Source organism: Callospermophilus lateralis, chromosome 1 (genome assembly GCF_048772815.1).
Source record: "Callospermophilus lateralis isolate mCalLat2 chromosome 1, mCalLat2.hap1, whole genome shotgun sequence".
Lineage (NCBI taxonomy): Eukaryota > Metazoa > Chordata > Mammalia > Rodentia > Sciuridae > Callospermophilus > Callospermophilus lateralis.
Genome location: NC_135305.1, coordinates 17,328,749 through 17,350,465, shown reverse-complemented (window position 1 = coordinate 17,350,465; position 21,717 = coordinate 17,328,749). Strand labels below are relative to the sequence as shown.

General features: G+C 39.9%; 1 protein-coding gene across 2 annotated transcripts in view; it reads right to left on the bottom strand.

Moving 5' to 3' along the window:
• Positions 1–21,717, bottom strand: part of Dgki (diacylglycerol kinase iota) — a 404,075-nt gene that overhangs the window by 193,043 nt on the left and 189,315 nt on the right. For both annotated transcript variants that reach the window (XM_076860225.2, XM_076860226.2), the window contains exons 7-10: positions 16,471–16,542; positions 13,450–13,566; positions 2,781–2,855; positions 2,086–2,184 (exon numbers count right to left, since the gene is read on the bottom strand). In XM_076860225.2, the coding sequence (XP_076716340.2) occupies positions 2,086–2,184; positions 2,781–2,855; positions 13,450–13,566; positions 16,471–16,542 (363 nt within the window). The remainder of the gene's footprint in view (positions 1–2,085; positions 2,185–2,780; positions 2,856–13,449; positions 13,567–16,470; positions 16,543–21,717) is intronic.

The following is a 21,717-nucleotide window of genomic DNA, read 5'->3' as shown; positions in this document are numbered from 1 at the left end:
TCTACCCAGGAGATTCAGAGCCATCCCTGACTTACTGAGGCAGCATCTGCAACTGTAGCAGGAGCTCCAAGAAAACTGCATATTAAATGTAATCATGCTGCTCTGTTCAAAAGCCAAAAGATTTCACAAACCTAAAATTCTTTAAAAACAGCAAAAACCTAGTTGCCTTTGCACAAATCCAAAATCCTCATCCAAGTTTTCCATAGGTTCATTCTAATCTTTTTTATAATCCCATTTCCAATAACTTAATATGCACACTCCACTCACCACATTGTCCTTGAAGTGAATAATTTCCATCATGACATCTCATCTTCTATTCATATTGTTTATTATACAATTATTAGTCTGCCACGTACTGTGTGCTAGAAATAAAAGATTTCCTATCACCCTGAAGTCATATCTTGCCTTTAAAATTTCACAGCACTTTCAGTCAGAGCCATTCAATTCAGAATAAACAGTGAAAGTTATTTGAATTATTTTGTTTTTCTATTTTGTGTCATTAAAAAACACAAATCCTTAAAAAAATCACTTAACCCTATCTCTTTCTTTCAATTTTTTTTGTTTTGTTTTGTTTTCTGTTTAATGAAACAGGGAATGAAACTAGTCTCTGAAGACCCTGTCATCAAAATTTACACAAAGACTAGAATAGGAACAAGCTGTTTCTTAACTTGTCAGATCTATGAAGACAGGCACTACTCACAAGCTTCTGTGGGCCTAGGAGAAAAGTTTGATTATAATTATTTAGTAAATGTGTTTTTATGTGACCTTTCATGATAAAATGGATTTTATATGAACTGTTATGATAAAATAATTTGATACTAATTAGCATGTGGCACTCAGGTGGCCAAAATCATAAAGCCAACTACATCCACTTTGCTGTATTCCATGGTTCTTAACCATATCCCAACCCTTGGTAGGCTACAGGGAGGTGAGCTCAAGAGCAGTCATGGTTCAGGGCAAACTGAGCCTCAAAGGGTAAGAAACCCATTCTTAGTTCCTCCTCTATGGACACTTGAATTCACCATCGTTTCAATATTAAGATCATCACTCAGCAACTCAAAATCGAAGGATGCTGAAAATGAATGTTTCCTTGTTTATAGTACATTTCTTTCCCCTGATCTCTACGATGCCAAAATATATTCTTAGCATAGCAAGTTATCAAGAATCTTAAGAAAAGAGGGAGAGGGATGTTACCATTAAATCATAAACTCTCCTAAGAGAAGCTTTAACATAGTTAATGTGTCTTTAGTAACAATGACGTCCTTTGGACTACGGGGTTAATCCTAACTACAAGACTCCCTTCCTTATACGCAGAGGCAAAAGAGCTTCCAACCTCCAGTTGTTCACTGTGAAACCTCAAAGAATCTTGTCTCCAAATGAAAATTATTCACCTGAAAACACCAGAAATCAAAGTCTATAGAAGCGTAGTGATAAGAAGCCCCAGAGAGTGGGAAGAGAATCGGATGAACAAAGACCCAGATTTTAGAACAAATTCTATCCTTTAAAGAGCATTGTCACTTTAGGTGTGTCCCTAAATATCTGTAAAGCTGTTTCTATATTTTCAAGGTAATCATTACCTATTAAAAGGGTTTGGGCAAGGACAGGATGAAATTCTTGGAAGCCGATATTTTCTACTGCTTTGGTGGTGTCTGTTAATAATTGCTCTGACCCATGAGTCATCCAACTCCCTTATCTTGAGGAGAGGGGCAAAAGTAGTTGGGTCTAAATTACAACGGGAAGAAGTAAAGATGGCTTGATAGAGGGATTACCAAGGAATCCCTTGGGAACTGTGAATCCCTGAAACAGTAACCAAGAGAAATTTGGGAATGATCTTTCTTGAAAACATATAAAGAAAATGTCAGTAGTTTGGAGGACCTCTGCCTCGGTCCAGTTGGAAGTAGAGGAATAAATCCCAGAACCTCCAGGCTTTGCCCAGCCCAGTGAAGCCAACAATAACCTTGTCCTGTGAAACTAGCTGTCTGCCAATGCTTGGGGTCCTGGCGGTGCTATTTTAATTAATACTGGGAATTATGTTTTCAAGAAATCATCTAAAGCTCTAAGTCAAACTCATGACAAATGACTCACCTGGTTTCCTCCACTCTTGGGGTTCACAAATACCAGCAAGGGTTTCATGAGAGGAGAAGAGATAGGTTTTATCACAAAAGGACGGCCTTTGTTTTCCTGCTGAAAGAAGCAAGCAACACAGTTAGTACAGAAACCTATGCCTTGAAAGCAACCGCAAAGCAAAGAAAGTGGGAGCCCAACGTGGGCACTCCCACCTACCCCTCCACCCACCAAAAAATCCTTTATCTTCTTTTGCAAGGATGACTCTTCATAGGACCCTCTATACATAAGTTGGAAGTCTCTTAAACTATAATTTGCTTCAGATAATTAAGCCTTGCTTTTGAGTTTACTCTGTGTACTCTAGGAATTCTAGAAATGTCGACTCTCATCATCATCTTTTCTTCTTCATCATTATCATCATCATCTTTGGGATGAGGTTTCCATGCAACTGCTGTGACTCTGAAGTGACAGTTGAGATGTCTGTGTGTGTGTGTGTGTGTGCGTGTGCCTGTGTGTGTGAGTGTGTGTGTGTGTGTGTGTGTGTGTACCTATTTATTTATTTGGAACAGAAAGCATTCTGGTGAGATTAGAATATAAAGAAGGAGAAAGAGAGGTGGGAGCTGTGTCAGAAACCAAGTTTGGGCCAGGGCGTCCGCACAGAGCAGGCTATGGAAAGGAAGCTGTATTTCCTTGAAAGCAAACCCTCCAACACTTACTTCAGTTCCTCTTTTACTGGCTTTCCTTTTAAAGCTTGTTCTCTTCTTCTTCCGATTGGAAGCCTTCAGGGAGTTCTGTAGGGAAAGAAAGAGCTGCCTGAGCCCAGAGGCAGGCAGCCCCGGGGCTTCCATGCAGAACCATGTAGAGAGTGATGGCAGCACATGCTGTGGACTGCATGCTTCTCATGCTTTGACACTTCCAAGCCACTGCTCATGGGTAAGCCACAGACAGAAACCAGTCGAGTGCTTCAGAGTGAGCAACTGACTCCCCAGCACACGGAGGGCAGGGAGGGAGAGCCCCAGGGGCTCTCGTGGACTCACATAACAACACATGTTATACCTGCCAACCCTCCCAGTAAAAATGGAAGAATCCCAAATTCTCTGAGGGGCTCCAGTCTCCCGCCCAACCAGGTCCGTCTCCCGCCCAACCAAGTTCAAGTTCATCTCCTGGTATGGAGATCACCTATGTGGAAATGTAAAAAAGGAGGCCATTTTTCATGTTTTTCTTTTCTTTTCTTTTTCTTTCCTGTTAACTTTTTTAATGGTCTTTTAATAATAATTGTCATAAAATGACTCTTGACCCCAACAGAACTTCATGATCATTCCAACTACTGTATTAGCACTGATGTCTAATATTTTAAATGCTGAGGTAAGAGTCACCTTAAGTAACTTAAAACAGTAGGAGAGCAGTAATTGCCCTTTCTTTCTCTGTCTAAAGGCCATTGGTTTAGAAGGTCTTCCTGCTTCTATAGTAACTTTATTTTTTATTCTCTCATGGAAGTGTTTTGGACTAATTGAAATACAGTGACCTTTGAATTTGCTTTCCTTTCTAGGGATTTTATAGACCACAACTTGGTGATTATTTCAACTGACCATTAACTCTTAATATTTGATATAGACGCTTAGAGAAGAACCTGTTAGAGAACAGACACAACTTACTGGTTGGAAACAAGGCAAAATCAGATTTAATAAACAGAGTCAATAATTAATTAGACTGCATCTTCACAAGGATAAGATATTACTGACCATATAATAGATGTCTGACCAAGTGTTGAAGGCCTGAAATGCAGAATTCTTAACTTAGAAGTTCATATAAGTATACATACTTGCCATTGTTTGAGCAGTTAAAATTTTTTAAAACAGCTTGAAGAAATTTAGCTAACTAATTATCTACTTTTTAGAGTATTTTCCCATAGAGCATTCGAAATAAACTTTAGTCTAGATTACATATATTAATGCATCAAAAATTAACAAGATCCAAACTATTTTGCTTTTGTTTCACTTTGACTTGAATATACAAAAAAAAAAAAAAAAGTTCATCTATCACCTGTGTTTACCAAGGATGAAAGAAACTTTTAAGAATCACCACTTGTCTCAAGGTTTTCTTTCCCCATCAGTTTAGAATAAAATGAAAAAAGACCCTGGAGCTCATGGGTGCTCTAGACCCCAGGTGATTACTCATACTTACAGTTGACTACATCTCCCCTAAAAATAGATCTCCAGGTTTCTAAACCCTGGTTCAATGGGTCTTTTATCATGTCCTTGTCTCTTTTGCATTATGAAAGTATGTGATATATTTCAATACATTTTGGTTTGTATAAAAGGGAAGAAAAAGAATCTGAAGTCTTTAAAAGTTTAATCAGCCACATGATCCAAGAAAAATGTTGGAAACTACTAGGCCGGCAGAAGAAGTGTCTATTTGGTGTCAATTAATGATGCTCTCAAAGATTCTCAACCATGTTTACATATTAGTCTCACCCAAAAAGCTTTGTAAAAACTATTCATACCTGGGCCACATCAAATGTTCTTAATAAATCTGTTTGGGATATTTTTTTAAAAGCTCCCCAGGCAATTCTACCATGTAGCCAGGGCTGAGAACTGCTTTTTGAAGCAGAAAAGAGGAACATGAGGAGTGTATAGAAGGGTAGAACAGATCAACAGGGGGAAGCTTGAGTCTGATAGACTTGGTAGGGTCCCGAAATTCCCCATTACTACCTCTGTGACCTTGGCCAAGTCAGTTGAACTTTTTGAAACATCAGTCTCTTAATTTTAACATGAAGTGGTAATACCTACCTCAAAGGACAGGTGTGAAGTTTAAATGAGAAAATGTATGTGAAGCAGTATCCACTGCCTCGTCCCCAGCTGCACAGCCCAGCACCCAGCACAAGGTTGGCAGGATGTCTGCACTCCATCTTTGTTGAAACAGGGTGCACACGTTATCATACCTCACAGCACTTACTAACCCTCCGCAGAGTTTGGAAGTGAACCCTAGGAAGTTAACGCGTGCCTCCTAACTTAGCACTTCTAGCCATTCACTGTCAAGAGCAGCTGCAGGATGCCACGTGCTTGCAAGGACACGCTGTGGACCTTGATTTTTGACTCTAAGAGAGAGGTCTATCAGATCAGGCCAAGATCTTCCAACAAGTTTTTTAAACTTGTCTGATCATAAAATCACAGCATTTCAGATGATTTTGAGGATCAAGCACACAAGGGGAACACGGAATTGGAAAAACACATCGAAATAAGGGTAGATATCTGAGAATAGTGCAGGTGAGGAACTCAACTCCCATAGGGAACAGACACACAAAACAGCCTTGGTAACACAGAGGTAGCAAATGCAAGTTCTTCTTAGCCTCACCCGGACGAAGGCATCTGAGGCCTTCCTCACTTCACAGACCAAGAAGAGGGTGAAGCCCAAGCACGGTGTTGTACAGTACCTGCGAGCGTCTGCGTGAGTTCTGAGACCTTACAGCCCTACGGTGGTCAGACAGCAACAGTGAGAGTGTGCAGTTTCCCAGCACGCCTCAACGTTCCCGAAGGCTCCCTTCTGTGCACATGGAAATATATACTTCTGTCTGAACATACGACCTCATTTGGAAGGCAGCATAATTCAGTGAGGTACAGATGAATGTGAAGGCAGACTGAGGAGGTGTTTGGGCCACAAGAAGATAAGTCACCTACCCTCACGAACCTGCAGCCTGGCCTATCCTCCTGTGTCAGACTGTTAGAGAATCTAACACAATAATCTGCTTTTCAAGAAGGCCAAAAGGATACCAGGAAGGTATTATGCAGACTTGTTGAAGAATTCTTTAATTCTTGGCCTGTCATCCAGAACGTCCAGGGCAGCTAACTTAGGGACACAAACAATTCCTTTTGCAAGATTAATACTATCCAAACAGGGTTTTGTTGTTGTGTTGTTTTGAGGGGTTTTGTGGGTTTGTTTGTTTTTGTTTTGTAATTCTTCGGATCCCAACAGTAGTTGCCCCTGTACATTCTGTGCCTGCTCTTTTGTAAAAGACCTAAAGAAAAATAAAGGCGTTTTGTTTTTTTTGGACCCGATATCAGGGTAATCTTACCTTGCCACAGAAGTAATCCTATCAACAAGACCCTTAACATAGTTATGACTCCTTCTTGGGCTGTTAAGAAATACTTTGGTATGAATCACTCAACTGTGAAATAAACTTTAGGTCTTTTTACTCTTAAGGGATTTTTCCAGGTTATGGGGCCACATATGATTGTTTACAATAACAGGTCTCAAAAAAATAAAGATATGCCAATTCATCATCCCAAAGGAAGTCATCCCCCCAAAATACGGAACCAAACTCTGATAGGCAACAGGAATGGGAGGCAGGGACTGAGTTTCTCATTGCCTGCTCCAGCTAGGTCACGGTGATTCTGAGGATGGGCAAGCAGAGGAATAAAGAAAACCCACATCAAAAGTTAAGGACACAGGAGAGGGAGGAGGGTAAGGAGTGTGGAAGTGCTGGGGACTGAAATGGAGCAAATGATATTCTATAGCATGTTTGAATATGTCAAAATGAACCCCACAACTACGTGTAACTAATAATGCACCAATGAAGACATTTTTTAAAAAGTTAAGGACATGGTCTCAAAAGCTGCAAATAGTCTTATACCTGGTTAAATCACAAGTACTAGTTGACCTTTAGAATTCACCAAAGGAAATAACCTGGGCAATTTTAAGGGATACTATTGGTCATTGCATAAAATTAGCTATTACATTTCATAGGTCCCCAGCATTTAAAGTACATTTTCCAATTATAAGGGATTAAAAAAAAACAAAAGGACTAATATTAAAAAAAAGCTCATTCAGGGTCAGGAAGAAATGAATACAGCATTATTTATAAGTGGAACATTAAAAACAATATAACTATCTATCAATAGGGAGATTAACAAACCGTAACACAACCATTGTATGGGATGTGGACAGCAGTTTAAAATATGACTTGGGTCTCTAGGTCTTCATATAGACCTGTCTCCAAGGGTCATGTTATTACTAGGCTGGAGCAAGTTCTAAAGCATTGAGAGTAGAATGAGGTCTCATATTAAAAACATGTACCCCAGTGCTCAGAATGGGGTATCTTTTCCATGGGTATGTTTTTATGCATGTAAATTAGTACTAATAATTCCATATGAATTTTTTAAACATTTCTTTCAGTTGTAGATGGACACAATACCTTTATTTTATTTATTTATTTTTATGTGGTGCTGAGGATCAGCACCAGTGCCTCACACAGGCTAGGCAAACACTCTACCACTGAGCTACAACCTCAGCCCCCATATGGATTTTGATGGGGGAGATGGGGGAAGAGAGACCTATAATTTAAAATGTTGGTAAAAGAAGACTGTTTATTAATCCAAAAAGTTTACTTTTTTTACGGGAAAAACATTTATGTATTACTCATTAAGACTACACAATAAATCAAAAGACACAGTACTATCATTCTTCAAAGAAACCACAGTGCTCCTATTCAGGCCTATACTGTCCCAAGGGACTCAATTCAGGAGAGAGGATGGAGCATCATTTTATATTCTTTGCACAAAACTATAGAAACCCTTTGAGATTACTGGTAGAGTTACAAAACAGAGACAGTTTTGGAAAAGCCAGTGGTTCAAAAGCAAAATATTTTTTTTTTGAAGGATGTCTTGTCTCATGATGCAAAAAGCTTTCCCACCCTCATATTCTACAGCTGAATCCTGTAAGACATTCATGTGATGTGTGTCTTACTCCTCCTCTACAAGCACTTGCCCTGGTGTTTGAATAGATTCAGCATTGTTTATCTGATCAAAATACTGTTCTCTAAGATTTTCAGTCCAAAAGAGAAACGCTGATGTCTGTAACTTAAGATATAACTTGGAATCTAAACATATCAACAGATTCAGCCTCAATTCTTCAGATTTTTTTCAATTTGTATTACTTAAAATCATCTACCTTCCACCATCTTTTCACTTCTAACAATTAACTTCTTCCTCTCTCTAAGAGATTTGGTGATGAAACCCAGCAAATCATGCAGGCAGCCCACATTCCCCTCACAACCAAGATGTCTCAGGACTCCCAACTCTACAGCTGCTCAGGGAGCCATTATCCTCTCAGCCAGCCATCTCTTAACAGAGAAGAAAAATATGTGGTCCAATTCCATCTCCTTATGAACCACTTTTCCTGACTATAATACAGTTTCACTTCCTGCGGTTTCAGTTATCTACAGTCAACTATGTTTTGAAAATATTAAATGGAAAATTCCAGAAATAAAAAAATCATCTATCTTAAATAACTTTTAGTAGAGTAGATTGATACTGTTGTTCTGTTTTTAGTTATTGCTTCCATCTCTAACTGTACCTAACTTATAAATTAAATTTTATCATAAGAATATATGCATAGGAAGAAACACTATATATATAGTGATACTATCCATGACAATTGTGGAATGATTTGAAATGCATCTCTGAGAGTAGGGGGAGACTCCTATACAATTAACCATTATTCCTCTCTGGAGTCATTTGTCTAAATACAAACATCCAAATACAACTGGCTTTATTTGATGTTCTATCTACTTGTATTGAACTTCTTTGTCTCTCTTCCCCAAACCATACCACCCACATCCTTTAAGACCAAGCACTGTGGTGTGATTTCCATTTAGCTTACCTTGATCCCAACAACTGAAAGTGCTCACTCCTGCCTAATAATTCTACTGTGTTTCTACATCTCAGGTAAAACTTACCACTCTCAACCTTGGATGTACAACTCCTTCCTGACCATGGCTGAAACAACCTTTCTAGCCTATTGTGCTCCCCACCCCATGTGAATCTTTCCCAAAAGTACACATTAACCAAAAAAGACACTCTTCTAAAAATAGCAGGAGGATGCTGTTTCCTTAAGGATATCATATTGTTGAGTGCCTCTTCCAAAATTCACAAATACTCTGTCCAATGATTTAGATGGATATATCTATGTTACCCCTATGGAGTATGCATTTTTTTGTGTGTGGAAACAGATCCCATCTGATTCATTTTTAGACCTCATAACACACATCTTTGAATGTGGCTAATTAAATAACTGTTTTCTTAATCCAATAAAGAATACACATTTTGTCGTTTATTTTTAAACCAATTTGATAAAAGAATGAAAAATATACTGATGTAGATATGTAGAAAAATGTAAATATAAAATTAAAGTTGGAAAAAGATTTTACTCTGCTGTTCTCCATCTACTTTCCAAATTCTCTTTTTAAATACACTTGCCAATGTCTCAAATGAATTATCTGATATTACTGCCTCCAAATCATCAGGAACAACTTGGCACCCATGCTACACACTCTACAAACTTCAGTTTTTATTGTTATCCATGATTTAACCACCAACCTAAAGACTTTTCTCAATTCCTGTTATTATTTTTAATATCTATGGAATTCAACATTGATGGCCACCCTATTTTCTTTCCATTTTTAATAATGGAACCACGTTTCCATAGCTCTCTCCCAGTTTGCAGGATCCTCTTCTTCTACTTCCTATAGGTGAATAATCCCCTAGTCTTCATCTATTCTTTTATTCAATAAATGAATGGGCATTGACTCTCTTCCACAGCAGAGGCAACAAGCCAGTGAACAAACAATCCCACCACATGGTAAAATACAATAGTTACAGTGCCGCAAGGTGCTCTGGGAGCAGAGCAGATGCCTGGCTACATCCCTTACTGTTCTCTCTTCACACCCATCCACTAGAAATTGCCTCCTCTTTTCATCCTTCAATAACTTCTGTCCTGACCTGTGTGTAACTGTCCAATATTTTCGACTGTTGTGGTATGTCTCCATGATACTCTGTACTCCTTAAAGTCAACAAGAAGAAAGATCACGAAAGAGAGCTCTGTTACTTACAATGAGCCATGAGCTGTTCTATGTGCATCTGTTAGCTGATTAATCTTCATTAAAACCCTGTGAATTAGGTACTAGTATCATTTACACTGTGAAGAGGGAAAATGAAATGGAAGAGTTTAAATAGTTCAATATTGCATAAATCAGTAAATGGTAAGGTTAAGGATTCAAGGAGTCCAAGTTCCAAAGCCACAGTTCTTAAACATTACTGTGCTGTCCCCAGACTCATCCTGAGCCAGCTTTTCAACAGAATTTAGCTCATTAATTAACTTACTTGATGGCTTTGGAGCCCATAGGAAGAGAGATCATCAAAAATTTTAGAGACCTAATTCAACAAAGCTGACTGTAGTCAGACAGTGAGGCAGTGTGGCCTCTCACTAAGAACTTGATTTCCAAGAATTAAAATTCCTGGGTTCAAACACAATTTGAGCTACTTAATATCCACATTGCTGATTCCAGATATGGACAGGAAATATATCCTAGCATTCCTGAAACCAAAGAAGCTGTCCAAAACTTTATTGGCCATGACAGTAGGCAGGAGCCACCTGGAAGGGTTCCAATTCACAAAGCAGTGTGAATGTAGGAATAATAATGAGGACCATAGTCTGAGGCACATTGAGTGTGTGTGTGTGCGTGTTTGTGAATATACATGCACACACATGCCTGTATATTCACATACATAAAAATGAAGTGAATCCATAATGATGCTCTGCAAAGATGACCACAGTGATTCTTAAAAAGTTACTAGGGCATTAACCACCTTTAAAGGTTATTAGGGCATTAATTAAAATTGGAAAACCACATTTTGGCAATCACTAATGAAATAATAGATTTTGAAGATGACCTTTAGGGGTTAATACAATAGGTAAAAGGCTATAGTAAATGGATTAGGATGATAGTTTCCAAGCCCATTGATCATGACATTAAGAATACTGAAACAATTTGATGTTATGTTCCTTTGTTAGAAACACAATACAAATACTCAGCACCACCAATGCAGTCCTTCTCCCTAAAAGTTAATCCCAAATATAAATGAGTTGCTATATCTCAATATTAATTTATACAAAATATAAGCAGTTTAGGAAAATTGTTTAAAACAAAGTAAGGATACAAGCAGTTAAAATCAAGATATGGGACATCCCACAGGAAAAAAGACCCAGTTTATTCAACAAATAAATAGCATGAAAAAATATGAGAGGATATTGTTACAAATTTAAAAGACACCTAAGGTATCTGTCCACAAAAGGCAGTGCAGGACTTTGAGTTATGATTTGAAAAATGTAACTGTTGAAAAAAAAATAGTTGAGACAAGCAAAGAAAAAAGTAATTAAGGAATTACTAATTTTGATGAGACAAAGGCATGTCATTATCTTTTTAAATGTTATATTTTAAAGAAGCAAAAGGAGACATTAACAGATGAAACTGAAAGAAAAACAGTGGGGTAGATTCCACCTCAGGAAGGTGGGGCAGAGCGGTGAGGCCAGGAGAAAAATGGAGGTGGCTGGGAGCAGGTACAGGGGTCTCTGCTGATGGGCTGTCAAGGTCGACAGCCTGGGGTGATGCTGCACTGCAAGATATTACCAGAAAATTGGTCAAGGGTGCAAGAAATTGTTCTGTATTATTTCTTCCAATTTCTTATATGAATCTCAAAATTAATAATTCAATGAAAGAAAATAATCTGGCAGTGCCAAGGATAGTTGAAACAAGAATGGCAGAAAATCCTATGGCTAGGGAAGATTGTAACCCATTTCAAAAGGGAAATTTCAATTTTCTCTTTCTTCATTGGCTTGAAAATTTCCATAATAAAAAGGTGCTTTTAGGGGTGAGAAAAGAATACCATTTCTCTGCAGAGTGGAATCATCATCTGATTTTCCTAACTGTTCTATTTCTAGTCCTTCGAAATCCCATACCACTAAGGCATCCTACACACTCTTGCTAGCTTTTCCTTCTACGCTGTCATTCCTTTGCTGAGGAAGAAGCCAGTTACTTCAGAATAAAGTCCACATGTCTCCAGATCCCTCTCTGTCAGTCCAGTGCAAACTGCTGCTCACCCTACACACCTTCTCCCTCACTGTGCACTTCAGGGCGACTCATTTCATAGTCCCACAAATGCAATGCTGGACAAGGTGCCCTTGTTCTGGTCAGGCTCCTGCCTGCTTCTCTTTCTTTCTCCACTGATCTAAGTCCCACTTATTTTTCAAAAAGCAGATTAAAATCCACCTCCTCATGAAACTCCTCCAACCTTTCCTTAAGGTAACTCTGAGTCTCTTCTGAGCGAGGACTATATGTTATAGCAGAGAGTCTGACACAACCTAAGTTTTGATTTAACAGAACGAATATATAATGTAAAGCCCTGGAGAGATTACTAAATTATAGAAAGAAATTAAAAAGGAAGTAGAAATGTTAAAGAGATTCAAAAGTAAAAATTGGAACTCAGTACATTTGAATTTCAGACAGCAATACATATGTAGAGTTCACTGTGTCACCTTAGGCCACTCCTCAAACACACCTTGGCAGTGGATACTAACAAGTAAAATGAAAGATTATACAGAGTTCCCACTTTTTAACAGACAATACTGTACTTATCTCTGAAAAAAAGGTTCCCAAATGCTCCCATGGATTCTAACTTAGAAAGATCATTTATAAACAATACTCATGAATAGAGGCTAAATTTGATATGAAACACACAAAGCAAAACCATATCCCTCAGCTACTAGCTTTTAAACACAACTGAGTTGATGAGAATAAATTGCATGAGAGACCACAGGAACTGGTCTACCATCTTTTAAATGCAGTAAATTCAATGAGACTTCCTAAACACCTATATGCCCTGGGGGAGGTTGATACGATCTCTCTCCCTGTTGCATGAAAATTTTTCCATCCTATAAGTTGGAGCTCACTGTCCAGGATGCAGGGTATGAAGGAAGAAACATGTTCAATCGAAGAATATGACCTAGTCAAGAGACCATCACAGTCTCCAAAATAAGGAAGCTGAGGCTCGCTAGGACAGGAAGCACACGGAGAAGAATACAGGACAGGGTTAGGAACTAAGAGGATAAATTCCACTTTGCCTTAAGAAAGGGCTGTTGCTCTCTGAGCAGGCCTTGTGTATGCAGGAAGGTCACAACTCAGTCTGCCCTCAACTGACTCCCTGGAAATTCCCAGGCTGGAAGAGAAGAGAGTTGTATGAAAACCAGCTCTACCCATCACTGGACCTCCCTAAAACTCAGGACAATACCACCAAAGAGACTATCATGAGCAAATGAATGGGGAGGAAGCACCCTTGCTCTAGAACTTTGATTTGATTAGGCTGATTCCAGGAGGGAGCCCAGTGCAGTCGAGTGCTGGGCAACGGGATGAATTTAGTAGCTTAAGCACGGGACCTTGGGGATGACTGAGCAGAGGTCTCAGTAACCCAGAGAATAGTCAGGGGGAGAAAAGCAAGGAGCAGCAATTCATTTTTCTCTGCACTGGGTTTGTAGCACTAGGGTCCTGGCAGTTACCTGAGGTTTCTTCACCTTAATGATCCAGGTGGGCGGGACTATAACGGCAGCATGAGCCCCCAGGGAGCAGGGTTCCTCAATGTGATGCAGCATGAAACAGGTCACCTTATTGTGAAACTGAAGAGAAAAATGGGCTAATAAGCAATTCTAGGCAAAAGGTAATGTCACAGTAAGAAGGAGTAAGTGCGTGCACACACACCATGCATCACATCCACCCCCCCAACACACACACACAGACGTGCACACACACACACACACACACTCACACACACACAAAGTGCACTTCCTTCTCAACACCACCCAACCAGCCCCAGGAGCTTAGAGACCAGCTTTCTATTCTGCCAGTATAGACTTTACCACAGTTATTACAGAGAAATCAACATGGCAGAACAAGGCCTACAAAAACTTTCTAGTCATTTAATGAAATCTGTTCATAACGATGTTAGAAATGTGAAAGGTTCTAGTAATCCCGACTGCACACAGTTGTGTTTCTTCCCTGGTGCTCGTCACAGACTTGGTTGAGTAAGAATAACGTGGAGAAGGAAATGAAGGCAGCTAAAAGGCAAGGCCTGCCCTCTGCCTCTCCTTTTTCCATCAGAGACAGCAATCCCCCCAGATTCTCTCTCCAGTTAGAGAAGCCAGGAGAGAGGCAGGATGTCCCCTTTAGAAAGTTACGAAACCCAGAGGTAACAAAGTATAAAGAGAGTACCTGGGCTGGATTGTAGCTCAGTGGTAGAGCACTTGCCTAGCACATGTGGGGCACTGGGCTCGATTCTCAGCACCACATACCAATAAATAAATAAAATTTTAAAATTCATCAACAACTAATAAAAAGATTTTTTTTAAATTTTTTTTTTTTAAAAAAAGAGTGCCTCTGCTCCATTCCTCAACAGCCTTTAAAAAAACACAGTGCCCTAATACACTTGGCAAACCTGAAGTGCTTTTTGGTTTTGAAAGAAAGAAAGGAAGCAACTGCAGATTAATAATCATAACAGCACCTCAGTGTGAGGGGCTTAACTGGGTACCCCAGCTTGAGGCTGGGACTGATGGCCAGGGCCATTCACACTTGCAATCATCTTTTGACTAGAGTGATAGCAATGTGCAGTAACATTTATCTTCTAACAAACATAAAATCAACATTATGCAATAATTAGGGGCCTCAGATTTTAATTATAGTGATTTCTTGGAACTTCATGTCAGTTTCAACTTGGTTTATATTTATTGTGATCATATAATTTATCATTTTAACTGGAACAATTTAAAAGTGAAGGGGATCACTGATAATAACTATGTGAGAAAAACAGACATAAATCAGGACTCAGGAAAACTAGCAAATAGAGCCACTGTAATTTTAATAATACTTTTTCATGTTTGCATATCTTTAAGATCTGCTGTGATCCAGTAGCTAATTACTAATTGGTCAATTAAGGATAAAATACTTAATAATTTTCCTTGCCACTAGTTATTTGCATTTTGCAAAAGATTAAATTATCCAGAGGAATGATATTTGAATGCCTTCTTTCAAAAAAAAATGTTTTAATTGTGTGTCTAAAATTTTCATCATCTATCTACAATGGTGTGGGTCTCAGAGACTGACAAAGTGAACTCTTTCAATTTGTATTTGAGTAATCTCCAATATAGTGACTAACAGGCAAATTCAGGATCACACAGCTTTTAAATGGTGCAACCAGGATCTCAATGAAGGAAACTCAGCTACCAAATCCAGGGTCCATTCTTGTGTACCATAGAGATTCACTTGTTTACCTATACTGTTAAAATACATCATGTTTATAATATGTGTGAAAATTTTTTATTTATAATACTTGAGAAACCACCTTCTACCATGTAAGGAAGGGGAAAATTCAGATTCATGTGGAATCAACCAAAGGTCTGCCTTAACGGTCAAATGAAAGTTCAGTCTCTGTATTAATTCAGTTGGACTACAGATTAGAGAGCATACACGTTCATTGGAAAGTGGGATTGCGTTTCCAAATTGACCCTGACAGACCATCTGACCCTACCCTGGTAGCAGCATGGTGGTGCAGATGCAGCCTGCTGAGCACAGCTGCCCATGATACATCTCACCAACAGGGTCTCACCAGGTCAGGGAGCTCAATGCACCCACTGCAGCTTGAAAGTAGCCATAGGTGATACATAAATGCAAAAAACAGGGACAGAGAGTCCATAAGTAACTAGGCATGGCTGTGTTTTGATAAAATTTCTTATTTATAAAAATAGGTGTTGGCCATATTTAGCCCTGGGGGCTGCAGTTTGCCAAATCCCAAGTAAGAGTAACAGAAACAACAGGCACACTGGCCGACGAGTATGAAAATGTAGCATTGGAGAGAGAAGTGAGGTGCTTTAAAAAAAAAATTGAGGGGACAAAGGGAGATAGAAAAGGAGAAACAAAAATGGGAAAATGACCATGGGACCCTAATGTATATACATGTGCAAATGTAAGGAAGAGCTACATTTCAATAAACATACAGATGGCATCATCCCAATCTAGAGAAACCTGAAGAAGGACACAGGAGATTTGCACACTGAGTGCCACCAAAAAAATAAAAAATAAAAAATAGTCACCCATGTCAAAACTGGAGGAACATGTCTGGACATCTGCATTAGAGGGTCTCTCCTGATGACCACTGCTCTGTTCCCAATGCTAACCTGCCTACCAGGAGGAGTTCTCAGCAATCTAATAGAAAGGAAAGAAATGTGGTCCAGGAGTGAGAAGCCCTCTGTTCCAGGCCCAGGACTGGCACCATGGAAGGACCCCCCCAGTCTTTGGGCCTAGGCTTCTCAACATGTACAAAAGAAAGGGGTAAATGTATTTCTGTAGTTTCTCTCAGCTCATCTGTACAGTTGTTCTATAGTTTTTCTGTCTTTCTTCCTTCAAGGATTCTATCTGGAAAAGTAGTATGTTCCGTTAGGCTCCTGTTCCCCTGGCCGACAGGAACTCAGGCACTGACAGTGTATTTTGGTCGCGTGAGCCCACGTTGCTGTATCTCATCCCAAACTTACCGCCTGCTTGCACCAGGAACAGCTGATGGCCACGATCTCTTTACTGTGGAAGGAGAACTTTTGCTGGAAGCCCTGGGATATTAGGACAAAAGACACAGAATTTAAAACCATCTACATCACAGCACACATCTGCCCTCCTGAAGTTCAATGAAGTAAATAAGGCCAGAACTGTCACCATTCCTATAGTAACCAGGACGACAAGTGCCACCATCATCACTGTGCTCTCCACCTTCTGCCATGCAAAGAGTTTCTATTTCTGAACCACCCAGAGTGTGAGAAGGAGGAGGCCCTGGCATTTCCTACACCACTAACTTCTCTAAATCAGCCACACACAAAAAAGAGCTTAAAAATATTTCTGATCTAATTTTATTATAAGAAAAGGAAAAGTCATTACTGGTTCCCTGATCCAATGTCACAATGGTCACGCATCTCAGAGACTTTATATGCCTTTAGTGTCCGAGAACTCAGAAAAACAGAAGTGAAATATCCGAGAGGCAGTACCCAGAAGTCAGGGTCTGGGAGAAGTCCAAGGGTAGAGTAGGGAATTCAACACTTTCATCATCCTCTTGGGATGTCTTCTCACAAACAAGCAGCTTTTAGTTTTTATTCCTCATCAACAAGCACCGATGAGATCGATGGAATAGCAGAAACAACCTTCTTAAATGAACAAACAGAATGACTCTTCCATCAGGAACCAGAGAGGTGGTTTTAGTTGCTTCTCTCTTTAAATAATTTCCAAAGAGAAGTTGGCAGTAATGTTCAAAGAAATTTTTTTCCCCCACTGTTCGATCATTTCTCACTGCCTGTGAAATCTAAACCCAAACAAAGAGCAGTAACAAAAAACTAACTAGGGCTTCAGTAAGGTGGTCAGAGGAAAAGAGAAAGATGTGATGGGCCGGAAAGTTATTCCAGGCACTGGCCAAATAAGTCCTGCTTTGTGTGTATGAATACTTTTAAGTTAAAGTCAATTTACAGGCTTTGGAATGATGCCTCAAGGGCATCTGGCAGTACCTATAATTCTGCCTGTTCACCCTTGAGCATTCCCTCCTTTTTAAACCTTTCTCCTCTCTGGGTTCCCTGAGACACCATCCTGGGTCTCCTTCTACCTCCGCAGTCTCCTGCATGTGGACACTAGCCCAGGATGGGTTCAGCCACCTTTACCTTAAGATTCCACTTCTCATCCTTCTCTTTTGCCCCACCTGCAAGGAGCACTTTCAGAAACATGATTTTTTAATATTGACTCTCTTGGATTTGAACAAGTTTTTCCATCGACATCCCCTTCTCAACAACTGAAGTGATCATATTGTCACTCTTTGTGTAGAAAAGACTCAATACAGGAATCCTGAGACTCCTAACCTTAGAAGGGCTGTTTGCAAGGTTGGGAAACCTGGGAAAAGTTAAGAGTGGCATGCTGGGCGTAAACTGTTGTGCTAAGTGGTCAGCTGAACACCCACTTTCCTGCTGGGAGTCTGGAATTTTGGTCTGTGCTATGCAGAGCGTGTTTATGTGAACAGGTCTCATTAAAACCCTGGGCACTGAGACTGGTAGATGTTTCACCTGGGGTTCGCAGCTCACGGCTACAGGAATTCAACACCTCCTGAGGACTTCACTGGGCAAAGTCCCTGGGAAGCTTGTGCCTGGCTTTTCCCAAACTCCCCCCTTCTCCCCTACCCCTGCACCTGTCTCTTTGCTGACACTGCCTTATGACCTTGGGCTGTAATAAGTCACAGATGTGAGCACTACTACATGCTAAGTCCCACCAATGAACCACTGAACCTGGAGTGCTCTTGAGGACCTCTGACACATGCTCCTCCACCTAGGTAATGGGTCTTACTGCCTCTTTCTGTCAATGACAGCACCTTTTCCCCAGAAGAGGAAAAGGCAACCATCCCAGTCCCCAGCACTTGAGAGTTGCAACTGCCCAACAGGAATCACTTGCAGAGGGGACACAAAGTCTAATGGGCCAGAGGATTAGATGTGCAGGGCTTTTCCAAGCTGATGCCAAACTATTCAATATAAAACAAGATGGTACCACAGAAGACAAAAAAATGACTTCACGTTGCAGATACTTGAAAAATTCCTCAACATCCCTGAAGTCATTTTTGAGAAAGCAGAAAGATGGATAAAACTTTAAACTAGAGCAACAATTTGTGATGCTGTGTGAAGGAAGGAAACAGCAGCTATGAGCAAGTGTGCTAGGGCCTAGTGGAACCTGAGCACACTGAACTGTCTCCCTGTGGACCCCACGTCAGCCAGGCATCCAGCTGCGTTACCTGGTCACTTCATTTTCTAACTTCTCTCTCCAGAGACAGTCTGCTTCCCCCTTTATTCTTCACTGCCACCAGCTCAGAATGCAAAATATGACACTTCTTTCTCTATAGATCAAGAAAATAAACTCCTCTTAAGAGCATTTTGGAACCATCCATAATATTCCCAATCAATTTTATTATTCCCAATCAACATCTATAACCCACTCCTTTCTGTTATAAAGCCCTGTCTATAGTGAGACGGGTCTAATTATATTCCACAACTTGATTTATTCTGTTCTATTTCCATTTGTTGTCCCATGCTGTTTTCTCATCCCCAGTCCACCAGCAGGAAAGCCTACGCCATTTCATATACAGTAGTATCTAGATTTTATGTCTACTACAAAATCTAAGAAACATTTTCCAAATCACCTCAATGCATATGGTCTCTCCTCCTAAACTAAGGGTCACTTGTACCTCCCCTTGCCACTAACAAATAGTTGCCCCAAGAAGCTAGTTATATGATGTGGAAATGTAAGGTCTTCAAATAAAATCCTTATTCTTAGCAACTCGGCACAGCTCTTCAAACATCATAGGCAAGATGTACACATTTTCTTATTAACTGAACCAGAAAGCTGCTGCTACGACATCATGATCCAATCCCAAACTTCATGCCATCCAGCCTTTAAACGCCTGACCTGAGATACCTGAAAATGGGCATCCTCATTAGACCCTTCTCCAGGGAAAAAAACCAGCCCTATAAGCAATACAAACATCATAGGACTCTAAATTTTACTTTTAAGTCTGAAATATTGGGAATGCTAAATGGCTAAAATCAATACAGTAAAATGTGTAACCTGACAGCCACAGCTGAGTGCTGTAATTCAAATGTATTGAGTCTTAAATGCTTTTACCCAGGCACCCTTTCATCAACTTGTACATGAGACAGAATATGAGGAGAGATGACAAAGCTGAGACCAGTTCTTGGATCTTCTTATTGGCTGGGTGATTGTCTTAGTCAGTTTTTTTCACTGCTGTGACTGAAAGACCCGACCAGAACAATCTGAGAGGAGGAAAAGCTTATTCAAGGACTCATGGTTTCCGAGGTCCCTAGACAGCCTGCTCCATTCCTCAGGGCTCAAGGTGAGGCTGAACATTAGTGAGGAAGAATATGGTGGAGGGAAGCAGCCCACATGATAATTAGGAAGCAGAGAGAGAGAGACTCCACTCTCCAGATGCAAAATAGATACCCTAAAGGCACACTTCCAGTGACCCATCTCTTCCACCCACGTCCTACTGGCCTTCAGTTACCACTCAGTGAATCCTGTCAAGGGATTAATTCACTGAGTCAAGGCTCTCATATTCCAATCATTTCTCCTCTGAATCTTCTTGCCTGTCAGCTCTTGGGGGACACCTCATCTCCAAATCCTAACAGTGATCTTAGGTAAATCACTTAACTCTTCTAACATCTTCCTTTACCTAAAAATGGAAATAATGAATTGAACCTTTCCTACACCTCCAGGTGGGTTATAAGCATCAAATGAAAAAATTGTATCTGGGAGTTCTTATAATGCTTTCAATAGGTGTGTGTGTTTATATGTGTGAAAGAGTAATTTCATCACTAAATTCTAGCAGCAGGGACCTCTTCTACCACCTTGCTGAGAAAGCCTTCTGAGTGCAAGATGTGACTTAGTTTAGGGTGAGTGTATTCGGCTGCTGCCCTCCAGTGAATACTGGCCTTCTCTTCCAGCTTCAGGAAGAAAACAGATGCAATCCACTGTGACACAGACAGGCTGATTCCAGAAACAAATGACAAGGCCAATCACAACTAGTCTGATGCTTATGCAGAATTGCCGGGGGGTTCCTTGGAAATGAGCCTGGTGGTCATCATCTCTGTGCTTTGTTTTGGATTCTAGTCTGGCAGAGTCACAGTGGCCATGGCTTTGGGGTTATTATCTAACACAGACACATAAATAGAATCGCCTGAGAGCCATCATGGACCAAGTTCCCACAGACCACCTGCCATGGAAGATTTTGGCCAGGCAAAAAGAACCAGATTCCTAATCACCCATGTTAAAATGCTGGCCCAAATCTGCTATTATGGTACTGACAGATGCCTGACTGCATTTAAAATGACTCTGATTTTTAAGGGCTATTTTGTTCCGCACTATCAAAGAGGCAAATAGGGACATGAGCCCAGATGCTTTGGATCCAACTGACTTCAAAATTAAAAATATCAAGAATACCGAGGGACAAAGTCACTCTCCTGGTTCTTTGCGTTTTTTCAATCACACTGAGCCTTTGGAATAAAGCTTATACAAGACTTATTCTGAGCAGCTAAAGCTCTGTGGCGTCTCTTTCTTCTGCCATCTAGGGCACATACCAAATGGCACTCAGTTTTACAGCCTTGGCTGAAACTGGAAAAAAGAACCTTACCTGAAATTATTTTCTCGTTTCTGTATTGAACTGAAGTTTGAAGTGGGGGGATCTCTTGACCTTAGGCGGATTCCCTCCCTGTGTGATTTGATCTTATCCTGCACAAGATGATACTTCACTTGCCTCCAAAACTAAGCAGCAATAAAATAAGCCTGTCCACATCCACCAGTGTTTGCAAAACCCATAACTATTATTGAGGACAGACCCAAGTGAAATATAAAATAAGATTAAATCAATTTACCTCCAGTAATATTTATCTTAAAAAGATGACTTCAAGCATTTTTGCTCAAATATTTCCTATGATTTTTGAACTAAATATTTACTCTTTTACAAATTTCATGTTTCATCTCTAAAATGTTTATCATAAGTGGAAAAGCAAAGTTCATAATGTCTAGAAAAATAAGATTGAAATTTTAAAATAAACAGCTATATCACTCTTTTAAATGAATATCATGGGAATATATCTACCAATGTATTTTACTATAACTAGTGATTTGGTACTCAGTGATGTAAAAGGAGGTTTTTCCTCTTTAAGCAGGACTTTGCTAGAAAACCTCAAACTGGC